Below are 18,806 nucleotides of genomic sequence, written 5' to 3' on the forward strand. Positions count from 1 at the left end.
ATATATATATATATATATATATATATATATATATATATATATATATATATATAAAATCGGTTCTCTGAGGTGTAGCATTTTTCACCATGAATGCTTTGAAATTATCTTGGATCTTGGTAGTCTTCTCAGTGAGGGGGCAAGGGAAGGAAGGGAACTGTTGAGGGAAAGAAGGAAGGAGAAAAAAAGGAAGGAGGAAGGGAGAGAATTTGGAATTAAAATTATAAAACATGAATGTTAAAATTGTTTTTATATGTAATTGGGAGAAAATAAAATATTAAATTAAAAAGATATATGGAATTGACTTGGCTCATTGCCTAATCAGAGTAGCTAAACCTCAGAATTGATCATCTTCACAATACTGCTCTTACTATGTCCAGTGTTCTGCTATTGCTTTCTTCCCTCTGTATCAGTTCATATATATCTTCCCAGATTTTTCTGAAACCCTCCTGCTTGTCATTTCTAATCAGCACAGTAGTATTCCATCACAATCATATGCACAACTTATTTGGCCATTCTTCAATTGATGGGTAGCTTCTCAATTTCTAATTGTCACCACAAGAAAAGAGCCGCTATAATTATTTTTGTACAAATGGTCCTTTCCCCTTTGACCTCTTTGACAATATTGCCGGGTCAAATGTCAGGGTACTGTTTTATAAGCCCTTAGGGTGTAGTTCCGAAATGCTCTCCCGAATAGTTGGATCGATTCATCATTCCACCAAGAGGGAATTAGTGTCCCAGTTATTCCAAATTCCCTTCATTGATAAACCACATTTCAATATTATTGGTTTCCTTTATAATCTTATATCTGGTATTTTCTTTTCTTTTTTTCCTTTGGCAGTTGGGGTTAAGACTTGCCCAGGGTCACACAGTTAGAAGTGTTAAGCGTCTGAGGTCCCAGGTCCTCCAGACTTCAGGGCACTGCGCCCCCTAGCTGCCCCTCTACGTTGTATTTTTTTAAACTTTTAAACATTGTGAAGAAACGGTCCACAGGCTTCGCTAGGAGTCAGAAAAGGCGTCTATGACTCTAATTTCCCAATTTTACTTAGCCATATTTTAATAGCTTTATATTAAATTTTTATATTTTTTAAAGCATAAAAGAATTTAAAAATAGTTTTTAAAAAATCATTTGAGGCAGACAGTACTACCGGCGTGTAAAGAACTGCAGTATCAGACACGTGAGATTTTAGGACCTCTCCTCGCCCCGTAGTGTTTTTTTTTTTCCTCAAGGGAGGCTTAAAGAGAGCCCCCCAGAGAGCAGCGTGTGGGCGGAGCCTCTCTCAGGTGATCGACCCCACCCATCTCCCTCTTCCCTTTCCTCCTTTCTCCAATCCCTCCTCCTTTAGCTCCGCCCCTGTCCTCTGAGACCTGGGGCCAGCTGGCGGAAGAGTCACGCGGCGGCAGGGGGCGGGGCGATTTGCCGCCATCTTGCCGGGATAGAAGGAGGATCTAGTTGGAGGCTTTCGCGTCACCTCTCCCCTTTCAGTCCCGCCTCCCGCCTTTTCTCCCTCCTCTCTGCTGCTCCCGCCCCCCACTAATCCCCGCGGAGACGCGGGTGGGAGGGAAGGAGAGGAGGAAGGAGGCGTGTCGCGGGCTCGCCCCAACGACCCGGCGGCTCGCGCGGCCGGCCCCCCGCGGGGGCCCCTGAGGCGGCGGCGGGGGCGGGGGCGGGGGCGCGCGTGCGCGGCGGCGCTGGTTTCCAGGGCACCGCGGTGTCGGAGCGGTCTCGGCCTCCCTCTCGGGGCCGGGCCCGTGCCGCCCTCGCCGGCGCCATGTACCGCAGCGGCGGCCGCTCGTCGGTCTCCTCGCATCGGCCCAAGGAGAGCGGCGGCATTGGCCCCCGCGCCAGCCGCAGCGTCGGCTCCTCCTCCTCTTCCACCGGGCCGGTCCGCCGCGCCTCCCCGCCGCCCGCTTCCTCCTCCTCGTCCTCGGCCTCCTCTCGGGCCCCGTGCCGCCGACCCCGCTCTCCCTCGGGCCATCGCGGCCGCCACGGTTCCCCGTCCCCGCCGCCACCGCACTCTATCCGCGGCCGCCGGCGCGGCTCTCCGTCTCCTCCCTGGAGCCGCCGGGGTTCTCCGAGCCCTCCGCGGGGCCGCCGGGGCTCCCCGCCCCGCTCTCGCCGGGCCTCGCCTTCTCCGACCCGGCCCCGACGCCTCTTCCCGTCGGGCTCCGGCGGCTTCCGCGGCAGCAGCCGCTCGTGCTCCCGCTCGGACTTCGCCCGGGACGGCCGCGGAGACCATCCGGGGGACAGCGGCAGCCGGGTAATCCACCCCCGTGCCCCGCCGCCCCCGGGCTGGGGTGCAGAGCAGGGAGGACCCCCGTGCGCTGGAGTCCACTCGGCGCCTGCCGGGCCTGACCCCGGATAGTGGCAGTGTAAACACCCTTCCGGGCCTAGCGTTCCCGTATAACGGGGTCTCCCCGAGGGATAACGGGAGTCGGGACTTAAAGTCGAGGAGCCCTTGTGGTGATGCGGCAATGTGTTTTCCCAGGCTCTGGGTGAGATTTGTGGGGAAATTTGTCCCCCACCCACCCGTTTTCTTTTTTTTTCCCGTAAGCCACCTTTCGTGTCACTTGTCCACGGGGCCTGGGTAATGGCAGTGCGGTGCTTGACTTCCCTGAGCAATCCTTTCTGGAAGACCTGCGGCACTGCAGTCTTTTGGGGCTTCAGCCACCCCCTGGGGCTAGGGAAAGACAGCTCCTGTCGAGCCTGTCTTCCCAACGGAAAAGGAGAGTGGTATTCCTGCAGCCGTTCTCTTTCCCTGAAAAGAAATGCGTTTTTATTGAGAGGGAAAAAAGGGAGAAGAAAGGATGTGAGGTGAAAGATCATCCTGTTCAAAACCTTGAATCTGCCTCTCCCCTCTTTCCCCGTCTTTCTCTCCCCCCCCCCCCCCCCCCCCCCCCCCCCCCCCTTCCCCCTTTTGGTTTCTGATGGCTGGGCAATAGACCTTATTCTGAGAGAGCTAACCTGAATCCCAGGGGCAGGACTTCTATTCAGTGGTTCTGTAAGATGCTGGAGGTGTGAAAAGGGCAGGACCAAGGTTCCCTGGGTTTTTGGTCATGGTTGAATGAATTGTTTTTCTGTCATGCTTGAGTAAGAGTATGGTATCAAGGTCAGGAGAGAAGAGAAGAGAAAGGGAATATCTTACCTTCAAGGATCTTGAAAGTTCTTGGGGTTAAGGAAGCATCATACAGTGATTATTTCTTACTCTAGAAATAGTGCCTCCTGGGAAATGAGGGTTTTTTTTTTTAAACTTTTATTTTGTTCTCTTCTCTGATTCCATATTCAGTGTCTCTAAAAATGCAGGGAACCTACCTTTGTGTTTTATCCCTACAGAGGAGATCTCCTGGACTCCATTCTGAATCTTCAGTGGAACAAAGCTTGCGGATTACTGTTGGCAATGACCGATTTTGCCTTGGCTCACCTGACCCCCGGAGGCTTAATGATCGATTGGGGTCTCCAGTGGATAATCTGGGTGACATAGACAGGTAGAATTCTCCTAAAGCTAAGGGTAATGATTGATAGTGGTTTGTAATTATAGACAGGGAACTCTTAATTGCTGAAGTTCTTATGATTGAAGTATAGTTGAATGGCACTGAAATTGTGGACCCATGTGCAGCACAGAGTGTTACAGGGGAAAAGGCCTTGAGGGTTGGAAGGCCTCCAAGAAGGAAGGGTACTGATAGCTGCCTGATAAGTCTATTTGGGTAAAAATTGGAAGCGGGGAAGGATGATTGAAGTTTGTAAGATCTGGAAGGGATTAGATAATATGACTAAATATGTCCTTTTTCAACAAATCCCTGTCCCATTCTTCAAGAATTTTTAGACTTAACATATAGGCTGAGAATTATAGGTTCTTGAGAGATTAAACTCATGGGTGAAGGTTCATAGCACATTTAAAAGGAAGTTAGATGCTAAGAGTTCATCTTTAACTTATGATGATGCTAAAATGGGAATTAATGGATAGCTGTCCTCCAGTTTGTTGGTTATTGATACTACCTTTAGACACTACCTATTTAGACTACCTTTAGATACAATTTAGACATGATTGGTCTGGCCTTAAATTAAGGCATTAAATTCTAATGTTGCTTCAATTAAATGTTTTATTAAAAACTTAACATTGAGCAATAATTCAAATAATTAAACCTTAGCTTAATAAACTTTGCATTTAAATTAATTTTATTGAAATATCAACATTGTTTCTGTTCTGTTAGAATTTTTTGTTCCTTGATTTTCCTTAACTTTTCCTAATGTGATCATTATATAAGGTCTATTCTTTTGGTTATACTTATTTCACTTTTCATTATTTAGACTTTTATAGGCCTTTGCAGATTTCCTTTTATTTCCAGTGCTTGTTGTTCTTACTTGCATTGTATTATTCCATTTTATCAACATGTCACCTTTTAGCCATTCTTTTTTTTTTTAACATTTAGTTTGTGTTTTTTTTTTTTTAATTACATAAAATTCTACTATGAAAATCTTTACTTTTGATAACACTTTCAGAGTGTATCTTTAATAATGGAATTACTGGGACAAAAACAAGTGGTAATGAATTTTGTGACTTTTACTATATATGTTTCTCTCCAAAAAGATCCTACAAATTGGCAATTTCATCAAGTACTAAGTTTGCCTTTTTCTCTACACCTCTGTCAATATTGAATTTTATTGCTTTCTTGCCAATGTGAATGGTTATGAAGTAGTACTTCAAAAGTTGTTTTAATTTTCATGTCTTTGACTTTTAGTGGGATTGAACAGTATTTAAAACTGATTATTAATGTGTTTCTTTGAAATCCTTTGACCATGTATATTTTGTGGACAGAGTTATCATTGTGCTTGTGTATATGAAAATAAAATTTTATAACAGATTATTAAAAAAATAAAAGATAGCATATTGAAGAAATATTTACATCAACTATGACATAAAAATTTGACATCTTAGCTATATAAGAAACTGTACTACAACTATTAGGAGATGAAGAGAATATATTGAAGAATATATTTTGGAGAGTATTAAATGTAGACTTGGCATTGGTTCCCAAGTCTGCAGGAAACGAATTGCGATTTTGCAAGGAAATTAACCATTTTGGAGCTTGTTTTTCCTAAATTCCTTTGAATTATTTAAGCTTGAGGGTTGTGACATGTCTGTTTTGATTCATTCCCAACACATTGTGCCACAAATTGTCTGGCAGTAAATGTGAATTTGCTCTCAGATGGAGAATGTGTCTGTACATTAATGCATAGAACATAGGAAGAGGGAGGAGGGCATGGGGCACAAATATGAAGCAAAAATAGAAGGACTATAATTTCCCCCAAATGTCATTCACTTCAGAGTATCACTTAAAATGGACAAACTAAAATGAGGGAAGATTTAAAAAAAAAAAATACATAGCTTTGTAGCTTTGAAGCATTTGGGCTAGAGTCGTGGCTTCAGTATATTATGAATAAGCCATTCATAGAAGACATTTATATCCATTCTTTCCAGCTGCTTCTGTTTCAGAAAGTGAGAGGTCAGCTTAGGTAAATTAAACAGGTGGTGATTCTCTTATATAGTGTGCACTGGAGGTGATTTGCATATTGTTCATCAAAATATCACATTATAATGTACCAATTGAAGGAACTGTTTTTAAAATAAGTAGATTTGGTTCTGCTTTTAGAGAAAGGTGAAAAGTACAAAAAGTTCCACAAGGCTCTTCCTTATGTCTTTTTCTATCCCCATCCTGCCCGTGTTTTTTACACAGTTGTGATTCTTCTTCCTGCTTGATTTTTGTTAGTCATTGCTCTTTGAGACTATCTACCAAAGCTTGTGTTATCTTTGGAACTTCCTTTGGCTGTGAACCAACTTAGAACTGGTGGGTGGTGATGAGAGGAGGTATCCTCCCCAGCCCTTGTGTATAAGTGAATTATTTACAAATAACTAGGGATTCTCTGATTTTACTCAGTGTCATTATCAAGTCACATCAGTTAACTAGTATTAAGCCCCTGTAATGTACCAAGGATACAAAGGAAAAAAATATCTTTTCTTAACTCTCTTAAGTTCTATGCCAGGAAACAGTATATGCACATGAAAATATTTACAAACTAAATACAAAGATAGTTAGAGTAGTGGCAGTTGGGGGAAGGATTAAGAAAGGCTTTATATAGGGGCAACTAGGTGGTACAGTTGGATAGAGCACCAGCCCTGAAGTCAGGAAGACCTGAAATTCAAATGTGGCCTCAGACATTTAACACTTCCTAGCTGTGTGACCCTGGGCAAGTCACTTAACCTCAATTGCCTCAGCAAAAAAAGAAAAAAGAAAGGCTTTATATAGAAAGTAAAACTTGAACATCATCTTGAAGGAAAGGAAGGGTTTTAAGAGTTGGCTGTGAGAAGGAAACACTTCAGGCATAGAGTGCCTCATAAAGGATGACCATTGCAAAGCTGTGGAAATTGGAGAAAGAATACTTTGTGTGTGAAACGGAAAGCAAATTTGGCTGTATAGTAATATACAGGGCTTTGGAAAGGAGTGTAATGTATAGTGAATCTAAAAGATAGGTTCAGGCCAGGTTGTGAAAAATTGTGAATTTCATGTTAGGATAGTTTATATCTAGACGGTCATTTCTATTCTGCTGAGTATATTTTTGTTTAGGTTAGCAGCTTACTTTTGACATATGTGCTCTAATTGGTTGTGTGGAAAAATCTATAACATTTGACCTTATAATCCAAAATATGTTAGATCAATGAATAATTGGCTATGGTGGAACTAGTCTGGTTATAACAGTAATCCTCTGCTGTCATGATTCCTCCAGTGCAATTTCCATTCATAGAACTTATTTTAGCACCTTTCATACTTAGCTTTCATTCGCCTTCAAAATAAATTAAGGCCAGTACTTTTTGTTTTGCTTTTGCCAAGTTTGAAGAAAGGAATTTCTCAGTGTGCTATAAGGAATCAGCAGTAAAGAATGTGGACTCCCTGCTAGACCATTTTTCTATCAGCCTGACCCAGCCAAACCCAGCCAAACCTTGTAAAGAGAACTCTTTCTAGAACTAAACCTGACAGAAAGAACTAAAGCATATTAAGAACTTTTGACTACTGTCTTACTTTGAGGTTACTTTTGAGCCCCGTTTATGAAAGGAGTCTTATAAATTTCTGAATGATCTAATTTTGGTATGTATATTCCTTTGATATTTTGCTTCTTCTAGTATCTCTTCACCTCTTGCTGAGATGAAATCTGAGATCTTATGTCTGGATTTTGACTTTCTGAGAATTATCTTTATATTGACAATACTTTATATTGACATTTCTTCCAAGAAATAGCTTCCTTTACCACTAAAGATTCAGTCCCTTTTTCAAGAATGTGGTAGAAAGGATTACTATTTAGGAATGAGTTGGGACTAAAGGAATTCTGAAGTACCTTCTAGTTCTAAGATTTTGTAATAGGATTAGGCACTATGTCTGTACTAGTTGGTAGTTGCATAGCACCATCCACCATGTGCTGGTCTGGGTCTGACTAAGATTTTGCTTTGATAGCACAAATGAATTCACCAAATCTACTAAATTTGTTTCTTCCTTAAGTATATGATTAGAAAACATTTTTTTTAATTTAGTAGTAAGGTAACATACTTTACCAATATTCTTTTCTAGTAGCAGATGTGTTGAGGCCCTCAAAGCTTGGCTTATTATGTAAGCAATTTTACTTTAAAATATAATGCATTTGATCACTTTTGAGATTTTCATTCTTATACTGTGCTGTCATATACTATACTAGATACACACACACACACACACACAGATAGGTGATTTGTAATACCTACTATACTTACCACCTTGTTCAACAAAAAAAGAGGTGTTAAAAGGAACATTTCTTCTCAGGTACCAGTTTTATTTTCAAGCTCTTCTGGAAAGATAAGCTTTATCCTGGATAGCTTTTCATAGAGTTGTTAATAAATGATATTCAGCTCTAGAAAAAATGCTTAATAAATGTAAAATCAGTAGTAAGAGTTGCAGAAGGCCCTAAAAATGGTCATCCTCGTTTCAGGATGCTGTCCCTTTTGAATCAAAGGGAGAGATAAACACTTTAATTTTGGTTTTGGTTTTTAATTCAGATGTCTAAAAAATTACACGCTTTTGACATGCCAGAGGGCTTTTATATTTATTTGCTTCTTATCTCAAAAGACTCTTTCCTTCTTTAAGTAAGCTGCCATTGGAAATCTGTTCCAACTTGGGTAGTGCTATTGAAAGCTTGTGATAGTGTGACATTTGATGTTTGAGATATTTGATAGCCTCTTTAGGAAGTGCCAGTCAGAATTGAAGAAAGAATACATTATATGATGAGTACTTTCTGGGATTCCAAGAATATGTTAGAATGATTGCCTTTGCTTTGAAACCAGAGCAGGACTATAGATAGGACAGAACTGTAATCCAGTTTTTGTTTCCTCCATACCTGAAGCTTCCTTGCCTTTTTACTTTGAAGTAAAAGTATGATGAGCCGGAATATCACTTAATCTATCCTCACCTGAAGAATAACCTACAGCTTTATGAGCATTTAGATAGGGCATAAGAAAGTTGATAAGAAAGGCCAGAGATCTTTGAGACCTGGAGGCCAGTAGTATGATACGTAAATGAAATTTCTAAATATTCCTGAGAAAGTCATGTTGATGTCAGTGGAAATCACTGAGTAGCTAATTTTCCTTAAAATGGCTGTTCCATGGCACCAGATATGTGTTCTTATCTATTTTTGACCTTCCTATAATATTATGTTCTGTCTTTTAGAATGCTTTGAGTAGTCCTAGAAGCATCGATCTTTAAATTCTTCTGTCCTTACTTTCTTGAAATCCATTATATCCAGTGATTCCTCTCTGTTTTCTTCAGGGATGACCTGGCTGATGGTCCTATCTTCACACATAGTTCCCAGTGCTCCCGGGGCCTTGAGCGCTACACCACCCGGGAAGAAGGGCCCCTTAGCCCTTTTCTGGGGCGGATGGACGAGGACTACAGGACAAGAGAGGCCTTCCTCCATAGGTCTGACTATAACCCCCATGTTAGCCGTCATGATGATCTCCTTCGAGACCGAGACAAGCTCAAAGTCTCCTACTCTGTTCGATCAGAGGAAAGAAGCCGGGAAGCCAAACGGTCCCGCTATGATGACAGTGAGAAGCTACATAGTCTGGGTGGGGACCATTCTAACTATGTCTCAGGTGCTCGAAACTACCGACAGCGGAGGCATAGCCCAAATTCCCGGTTCATGGACCCTGAGTTCCGGGAGCTAGACCTTGCCAGGAGAAAACGGGAGGAAGAGGAAGAGCGGAACAGGAGCTTGGGTCAGGATTTGGTGGGGGTAGATAGCAGCAGTGGCAGCAGTTGTACCATCTCTGGAGTATCAGGGTCAGAGCCAGGATATACAATACATCGACCAGAAGATGTGCCTATGATGCCCAAGAAGTCCATTCTGAAGAAGCGAGTAGAAGTAAATGTGGAACCCTCCTTGCAGGTCTGAATCCTATTTCTCTTTTTCATCTGCTCAGTCCCTTCTTTCCCCTGAGCCAGTCTGGGTACTTTTTTTCTTACTGCTAAATTTTGTTTTTGATAACAGCTTTTAGGTACTTTCCTAAAATGATTTATCTGAACTCCTTTTGCTGTGTTTCTTATACTGTTCAGCCAAAGCATATGTTGATAGATGCAAAGGTTTTTTAAAGTAGGAAGTGTTTTATCTAGGTCAGTCTTACGGATCTATGTTGTTAATAGCACATCAGTAAGCATCTAGCTCTTTTAGTTTGTAAGAGGACCCACAAGTAGTTGATGCTGAAGAGAATTAATAGGGGATCTGTCAGGTTTGCAAGACTGAGTATAGCCCTGTGAACCTAGGACTAATCTATTTTATTTCTTATTTTCTCTTTCCAGAATACCTTCTTCTCTTCCTTCTCCTCAACCTCCTTCCCATATCTGCCTTAGAATATTTTTTTAAAAAAATCTATTCTTATATTTCTCTAGCTGATTCAGTAAGAACAAATGCATTTTAAATTTTGTTTTTGATTTTGTTATTTATATTATAATTCTTGATAGATGAAGTCAGAGCATGAACATAAAGAGAATTATGTATGAAACTACCTTTTACAGTGTTATAGTTGAACAAAGACATTTTAAATAGTATCCTGCCATGGGTCTGCTTGGGGACTAAATTGATGGTATTTTTCTTTGCAGATGGAGAGTTTTTCCAGCAGTACCAACTCTAGCCAAGAACTTCCTCTTCTCTCTGGCCACCCATCACTTCCTCCAAGCAATGCTACGGTCCCTTTTACTTCAGATATTGAAAACAACAAAGGACTCATGACAGAGACATTGAAGGCACCTCAAGAATCCTATCAGTGGGGTCCTCTTTCTGGGCTGCCTAAGAATACTAGCCCCCTCAGAGAGAAGTTTGGGAGTTTTCTAAGCCACAAGGAGAAAATGGATGGAAAGACTGAACTTGGTGAGCGGCACACAGATTTCTTGTTGCCCCATGAGAGAGCCAGCCAGGATGGCAGTGGTTTTTCCCGTATTCTGGGCATGTTGGCAGAGCCTGTCAGTGTCCAAGAAAAGAGGCGACGTAGCTTTCCAGACATAGAGGATGAGGAAAAGTTTCTCTATGGGAATGAAGAAGAGGACTTGAAGCCAGAATCCCCACCAAAATCCCTTGGAGGTCTTGGGAGTGAAGGACGGAGAGAGAGAGCAAGCTCCTCTCCCTCCCCATCATCAGCTCTGAAACTGGATGCACGAGAGGAGACCAATCCAGAATATGCCAAAATCCATAACTTGCTCAAGACCATAGGGCTGGATATTGGGGTGGCAGAGATTAGCAAGTTAGCTGTGCGCACCCAAGAACGGCTTCATGGAAAGAAGTTGTCCTCACATTCCTCAGTTGATCGACGCTCAGTAGATCGACGGTCTTTATCTGATCGGAGTTCTTCAGACTCACATAGGCTGGAAAGCAGAGAGGCACGGCGAAGTGACACTCGCTCTCCTGAGGTATCCCGACCACATATAGCCTCTCCTGTAGATCCTTACCTGCGGGCAAAGAACAGCCCCCCATTCCTCAAGTCTGACCACCCCATGAACCAGATGCCAGGACCAGAAGTGACCAACAGTGGGCCCCGGTCATCTGCCATCAGGTGTCTGATTCCTTCAGCCCCTGCTCCTCCAATCAGACTCCCACACTGTACTTCCTCTGTGACCCAGTTTCAGATTCCTACTAATACACAGTTTTCTGCAGCTCCGATTCCTCCAAACTACCAGACACCTGCTATGCCTCCTTCCACCTTTGATGCCTATAGACACTACATGGCATATGCAGTTTCTGCTTGGCCCATGTATCCTCCCCAGCAACCCGGCCATCCACTGACTGATCCCCACAGACTCATACCCATCACGAAACAGGTCACCCCTAGCCGCCCCAACCTTCGTGTGATTCCCACCGTGACCTCTGCTGAAGCCAAGAGGGATGAGTCACTGCTAGTTCCCATCCCTGTCATCAACAGCTCCAACAAGGTGCCTGTTCGACTACCCATTCCACCACTTATGAGATACAATCCAGAAAAGATCTCAGATGAGAAGAACCGGGCTTCCCAGAAGCAGAAGGTGATTAGCCTTGTGATTGAATTTCTTGAACTTGGGTACTTTGTTTTAGACATGGTTGGGCAGCTCATGGGGCACCAATTTTTGTTTTCTTCTGGGGATGGGAGTTGTGGTTGGGCATTGGTTTCTTTAGAAGCTTCAGAAATGATAATTCTCTCCCATTCAAGTGGTTCTTTCCCCCCAGGTTCTCTCACATGTTGCTCCTAAGGATGAATGGTGATTCTTCTAGGGTGTGATTCTTAGTTCAGCTTTGGAAGGACAGTTGTTTTTTCAACTATAATTGTAACTTCTTTGTCCAAATCCAAGGGCTTTATTTACATTATTGGGATTTTGTGGTAATACAGAATGTTTTAGAGTACGTGTCTTAGTCATGGCTTTATGAAAGATTTTCTGGCTAAAGGGATGGGCAACATAAGTTTCTTTTATGCTTTATTCTAGTGAATTTTGAACAGTGATCATAGAAAATAGATGTGTCTTGGGAAATAATAGCTGTGTGTTTTTTGCTTTTTCTAGCTGTCCCAACAGGGAGTAAGTACCAGAAGTGATAGTCTTATAATGATGGCTCACATTTAGGTAGCTCTTTAAAGTTTGCAAAGCACTTTTATGTACATTATTTGATAATGATCCTTTGTATTCCCAATCTTCGAGAGGAGAATTGTAGAGATGTAAAAAACACAGGAAATTTGAAGCCGTTGAAGAAATTTTAGCATTCTGGTTTTTGAAGGGAAGTTCTTTTTGTTTTGTTTTTTAAATTGCTTATTTTTCTTGGTGGAGGAAGTTTAGAGATTATAAATGTAGAGCATACATAAAATGTATGCAGCACAATTTGAGTGTTCTCTACAGATGTTTAAGGATCTAACACGATTTTGCTAGATTAAGAATGGGTATGTCTGGTGTGTGTGGGTGCACATGCGGGCATGTGCACAGTAGATACACAGTGAATTTTTGTTTCTTACTTTTGAGATACAGAGACATTGGGAAAAGAACAGAAAATAGGGGTGTGTTTCTCCCTTTTTGTTTTTCTAGGCCTTTATATCTCTGTCTAAGTATTATAAGCTAGATAGGACAGCCAGGTGGTTGTGTAGTGCAAAGCCACTTAAAGTGTGGTTCACCTATATGGTTCGATATCGAACCATAATCGAATGTGGGAGTTGTGAAAAATTTGACAACAGTAAAAGGTTTCTAAATGCAACAAGTAAAGATGAATTCAAAATCAAACGCATAAGGAATCCAAGGTACTTCTGGCAGCGCTTGTCCATGTTGCATGCCCCAACTTAACTGCAATCTCTTCCAAATCACTTGCATCTCAGCTTCAAATGAATCATGGCTAAAACTGACTTAACAAATGTAGAACTTCATAAAATTGTTCAGAGACTCAAACAAGATCTTTTGCAGTAGTTAAAATAGCTGTATAAATGTCAATTGTTAATAAGCTATATTCTTTGGCTTTTGAAATGGAGGCTGGTTGTTTCTATGGAGACAACTTAAAAAAAAAACTGAGCCAACTCTTAGTGACTGATTCTTTTCCCATAGTCCTTTGTATAAGTCCTATGCTCAGGGCCAATGAGCATACTATGGTCTCTAAGTTCAGAAATCATTCAAATTGAATGGGTTGTTCTCTTGGCTCAGAAATATCATCTGCCATGCCCTTCAGGTGGAATGCTATTGAATCTAACTTCTTCCTAACTTAGAAAGAAACTTACTGGGTGTAGTCTGGTACTTCCTCAGGTAGTGTAGCTGACTGAATGGACATTGTCTGGAGAGAGGAAGGAAGGTATGAGTTTTTTCTGACCACTTTATTAGAATAAAAAATACTTTAGATATGAGCCTAATGATGCTGAGCTCACATGTAAGCAGGCACATTTATTTCTTTGAGCTTTTGGGGAAGAGATATTAGTAATATAGATGGAGTATATTGCTAGAAGTCAGAGGAAGCACCATACCCTTCTGTACCTTACAGGTTATAGAAGAGAGGGAAAAACTGAGGAGTGACCGGGATGCACGGCAGAAGAAGATGTACTATCTCAGGACTGAGCTGGATCGGCTTCATAAGCAGCAAGGTATTGCTCCTTGCCCTAGAATGAAGCTGTTCCTGTGAGTCAGGCCCTTATCCCAGTTTTAGAGGAAATCCAATTGGAGAATATTTAGGGATAATCTAGGACAATGCATTTGTTGCCCCCAGCACCAGTTATACAGTCATTCTTTATGGCCTACTTTATGCCTCAGAAACTTGAATTCCTACCCATATAGGAGATGTAGGGCCTCTTATTCTAGCATCAGTACTGGGCCTGATAGTCTCATTGTTGCAGTTTGTGGGAGAAGAATGGGTAAGAATATCAATGAAGTTCTAACTATCCCTATCTGGGTCTGGAGTAAGAGACCAAATAAAAGTAGAGGAAGCCATTTGCTACCTTTGTAAGAACCAGCTACCTCTGTAAGAACCAGTCTCATGGATAAGAAATATACTTGAGTGATTGGGAAAAGACTATTTCTAGGCCTAAAAAATGTAGTGGGAAAGGGAGAGAATCTGGAATTTTGTGATTGAATCCAATTGGACCTGGAAAACCCAATGGCCCCCTGAATAAAGTTAATGAGACATGAGCAAGAAAATCTTTTCTAGTTTAAAAACTCATTTCACTATCCTGTTTCAGACTATCCAGTGTCAGGAAAAATTCTAAATCACCAGGTTTAGTCATGGAATAGAAAAGAAATTATGCCCCAGAAATTATGTGGTCCCTTTATCTATCTCCAGTTAGGCTTTACTTAAAACAAATGACTATCCTTCTGCTCTTTAAAACCTTGGGGGGGTGAGGGGGGGAATTATACAACTTGATAGTTCTAGTAGTTTGTTTTTTTTCCCCATTGTGGTTAAATAATAGCATATGCCCTTAACTAACTTGGCATGTGATGCTTTCTGTTGCTGTCTCACCAGGGGAGATGCTACGTAAGAAACGTCGGGAGAAAGATGGCCACAAAGATCCACTGCTGGTGGAGGTGAGCCGTCTACAGGACAACATCATGAAGGACATGGCAGAACTGCGGCGTGAGGCAGAGGCAGCAGAAAAGAAACAGTCTGAGCTGGACAAAGTCGCTCAGATCCTGGGGATCAACATCTTTGATAAAACCCAAAGGCCTTCTAATGACAGCAAAGAGTCATCAGAGAAGTCTGGGAAGGCTGAGAAATCCAAGAGCCCAGAAAAAGTGTCTCCATCCTCTAACAACTCCTCCTCTTCTTCCTCTTCCTCCTCCTCTTCTTCTAGCAAGGTAATGTCTGAACTCAAATATTGATGAGGAGGAGAGAGTGTTGGGGCTCATCAGGCCTAATCATCTGTACTTGGGTCAGGGCATGGAATGTACTTTTCAAATACATTATTTGTGGGTTAACAGTTCTCTTATTTAGGGACTAATTATTTTCCTATAATTTATTGTGTTTTCTTGGCATGTGGTGGTACCTTCTGCTAACCATTGAGAAAGAAACATCAGTCTGGAGGTAGTATGGTCCCTAATAGTGACTGGGGCAGTGTACAGAAAACCTTGAGTTATATTTTTGACCAGGTGAGAGCAGGCTTTTTCCCTTTTAAAAGAATAACTTCTGAAATCATCATCTGTGGGTAATGTGTTCATTTTTCTTGAATGAAATCTTTTGGGTTTGGCTACAAAATAGGTTTCTAGATTTCTGCTGTCAGTTTTCTGCTCTCTGGATATTTTTGATTAAAAAAAAAAATTTATTTATTTATTTTTTTGGTTTGAATTGTTACTCTGGATCTTGGAGAGTTAAGGGAAAGGTTATATATGACCTTGTCTGAAGCCTAATACAGCTAAATGACTCAGGCCCCATATAATTTTGTTTTGTGTCATTGCCTAGCCTGTTTGGCTTAGAAGGAATGAGTTTTAGTCTCCCCATTCTGTTTAGCACAATTCTCTGCCTCAACCAAAAGGAATTGTAGTTCCTATTGCTGTGTCATTATAAGTGGAGGAACTCTGAAGGAAAAGAATACTAAGGTTTTAGTTCTTTGAAATTGGGACATAAGTTATGATTATGGCCCTTTTCAGATCCTGAAATGATCTTGACTGGCAGAGAGTCCTATATCTGAATTAGCAGGGACATGAGTAGGCTTGATGTTTCCGGACCAATCTTGCAGTTTAATTTTCTTGTCCCCAGTGAGAAATTGCTGCATGTTCATTTCCTTTTTGTCCATGCTAGTTCTCCTCTATTTAATCTCATCTACATTGATTAAAGCTAAGTATTCTTAGTATTGTGAGTCCTATACAGAATGTCAAAAATACTTAGCATTAGCCTTTGAATCTCTTAACACTTTCTCTTTCTATTCTCTCATATCTACTCTGCAATGTACCTCCCTTATCTCAAATTATACTTCTGTATCCTCTCCCTCCATGCCACTTTCCATTTCTTCAGTGTTTTGCTTTGAACCAAAGTATTTTAATGTGTCAGTAAAATTAATTTACAAAAGAATATTTAATGAATTACCTCAAGGGGTTGCATTTCAAAAACAAAAACAAAATCCCGAAACCATTAAACTAAAGGAATGGATTTCTAGTGTTGATATAATTTCTACTTTTGGAGGTAGAGGTGCATTCCTAGATCCTTTCAAGTCATAAACTGAAGGTAATTACATATTCTACCTATGCATAATGCTTAGGCCTTCTTTTAAGCTTCTCAGAGATAAAATTATATGACTGTTAAGAAAGGCTCTTTTGGTATATTTTATCTCAGCTCATGGTGACGTAAAGGTCTGACTTTTTCTTTGAGCCAGGCTTCTCTAAGTTTCCTCCTCTTTCCTGAAGGCCTTACAAATGGGTAGAGCTTGTACCCTGGAGGCCTGCCTAATCATATTGACCGTATTAAACCTGAAGTGGAGAGTATTTCCTTCTAATTGTCCCTAGCAAGGCTAAAGTTATTATGCCTTTTTTCAGAGAGGTCAGGAGTTGGTTAAGTTCTGAGCTCTTATTATTTTAAAAACTTTTTTCCCCCCATGTAGGAGTCAAAATCAAATAATGACAAGGCTCATGCCAAGAGCCCCAAACCCACAGAGACCTCCTCCCAGCCCTCAGCCAAGCAAACGTCCCAGCTGGCTACAGTATATGAATATTATGATGCTGGGAACCACTGGTGCAGAGATTGCAACACCATTTGTGGGACCATGTTTGATTTCTTTACTCACATGCATAAGAAGAAGCATAGACAGGTAGGTGTCCTGGCCTCTCTTTTTCCTTTCCTTCCCCTCAAACCTCTATACCTTCTTCCACATCTCAAAACTGACAAGTGAAAAGTTCTCATGTGGGCAGGAGCCCTAATTCAAAGAGCCAAGCAACCCCTTCGAAGGAGACACCAACCCCAGGGCTCAGTCCAGGGGTCCTGGCTGTGCCTAGACACCATAATAAGTGTAAGTGGAGCTTTTGTCTCTTGATTCCTTGAGTACCTGATTTTTTTTGAGTTTCACTTCATCCCTTACTGGCTGCTTGCTCTAACATTTTTTTACCTTTTTCACAGGTGATTTCCGTTTTAACCATTTGGCAGATGGGGAGGGTGGGAGGGTTTCTGGGGCCCATTGCCTCAGGTGGGAGAGAAAATGACAGAGGAAAGGTGTATCCTTGAGTTATTAGTGCTATTGTGTGAGCACCTCTGCCTCTTGCAAATAGACATTGGATCCCTACAACAGACCTTGGGCTTCGAAGATCCAGAGTGAGGCCAAGCAAGATACCACAAAGCGTGCCGATAAAATAACAGTCCCTGCCAAAGGTTTGTACCCTTCTTTTTTCAGCCAATTGGTGGAAGATTCCTTGGGCTATGATAATGGGAGGCAGCACTGGGATTCTTCTGAGATACAGCAAAGGCTAGAAGTAGGGTGAGTGGTATCCTCATGATCAAAGTCAGGCTTTCAAGTTATTGGCTCTTTTATTATTTACCATGCAATAACCATGGCTCTTTTATTTACCATTGTCTTATTCAGGACTTTTTCTCTTTGAAATTCAGTGAACTAAAAAATGTCAGAGAGATGATAATTCATTTTAACTGCTTTTGCTTTTGAAAGAACCAAAGAGGGTCTAGATTAGTTATTAGGAGAGCAAAGTACTTAGAGTAATGGGAAATAAGTCCCTTTGTCTGTAATCTTCTCCAGTTGAAAAGTAATCAGCATTTACCATAGTGTGGATCTGATGAGTAGACCGCTTAACTGAATAATATGACATTGAATAACTCATATAAGTAGTTCTGGTCTAACTTTAGTAATACTGTTTTCAAACCCTTTTGAATGCTTAGTGGTGGTTGAGGTTTCAAGAAAATTGGCAATAGAATTATCAATTCAAGGGACCATGAATTGCCTTCTGAGAACTCTTCAACAAATGATATCAACATAATGGAGCAGGTGACAAAGCTAGTTGCTTTGATTGTCTTCCATGTGGGGTGGGTTTTAGAAGCTCTGATTGTTCCAGAAGGAGAAGTATGATTCCAAGGAGCCTGAACCAATTTTAGGACTTGTCTTAGAACAAGGCTAGAGTAAGTAGGGAATAGGTAAAAGAATATGCTCCATTCTTCCTGAAGACAAGGCAAGAAAAACTTGCAAGTATTTCCTTAGGAGTGCTGCTTTTATCTAATCAGTGAAGTTTTAAAAGTCCAGGTTGATAGAATCCAGGCTTTTCCCCAAGATGTCTTGCTGTTAGCACATAAGCTTCTGTCCCTAAGATGCTTTTAGAAGACCTACATTAAAAGTATTTAGTGATTCTCATATATATATATATAATTTTTTTTTTTTTTTTTTTTAACGTAAGGGATTTCTAAGAGAGATTTAGCCTGTGGAATAGCATTACAGAGTGGAAAGAAAGGGGATGAATGACTGAATGAAAAAACATTCATTGTTTTCTATATGGCAAGCACTTGTTAACAAGAACAAAAAACAAGTCATCATTTTACCACAAATATTCTAAGCTTATAATCTAAGAGTGGGGATAAACAAATATAGGAGTCTGCAACATCAGGGTAGATACCAATGCCCAGTAGTCCAGAGAATGAAGTCGCAAGTAGAAGACATGTTACAGTACACCAGAGAGTATATTGGCAGGGAGGATGGCAAGGCCCAGGTCTCCATAAGGTGTGTGAAGGATGGGAAGTCCTGCGTTCGAGCTTTACATTTGAGATGGGAAGAATAAGCCATTGAGAGAGCTTCAAGGAAATAAGATTTCTAACTTAATGTAAGTGAAAAGCT

The 18,806-nt window shown here is 41.3% G+C and overlaps 1 protein-coding gene across 6 annotated transcripts in view; it reads left to right on the forward strand.

Annotated features, from left to right (window-relative positions):
- Positions 1–1,414: 1,414 nt before the first annotated feature.
- ZNF318 (zinc finger protein 318) overlaps positions 1,415–18,806 on the forward strand; it is a 49,289-nt gene continuing 31,897 nt past the window's right edge. For 4 of the 6 annotated variants that reach the window (XR_004233693.1, XR_004233692.1, XR_004233691.1 and 1 more), the window contains exons 1-8: positions 1,415–2,258; positions 3,332–3,483; positions 8,845–9,463; positions 10,174–11,586; positions 13,544–13,643; positions 14,516–14,847; positions 16,584–16,790; positions 17,245–17,344. Coding sequence is in view for 3 of the 6 variants with exons in the window: in XM_031964809.1 (XP_031820669.1) it covers positions 1,770–2,258; positions 3,332–3,483; positions 8,845–9,463; positions 10,174–11,586; positions 13,544–13,643; positions 14,516–14,847; positions 16,584–16,790; positions 17,245–17,344 (3,412 nt within the window). In the remaining 3 variants the exon portion in view is untranslated. Of the gene's footprint in view, positions 2,259–3,331; positions 3,484–8,844; positions 9,464–10,173; positions 11,587–13,543; positions 13,644–14,515; positions 14,848–16,583; positions 16,791–17,244; positions 17,345–18,806 lie in introns of those variants that run through there. The other 2 variants (XM_031964807.1, XM_031964808.1) reach the window with 2 other exon arrangements.

Source organism: Sarcophilus harrisii, chromosome 4 (assembly GCF_902635505.1).
Source record: "Sarcophilus harrisii chromosome 4, mSarHar1.11, whole genome shotgun sequence".
In the NCBI taxonomy this organism is placed as follows: domain Eukaryota; kingdom Metazoa; phylum Chordata; class Mammalia; order Dasyuromorphia; family Dasyuridae; genus Sarcophilus; species Sarcophilus harrisii.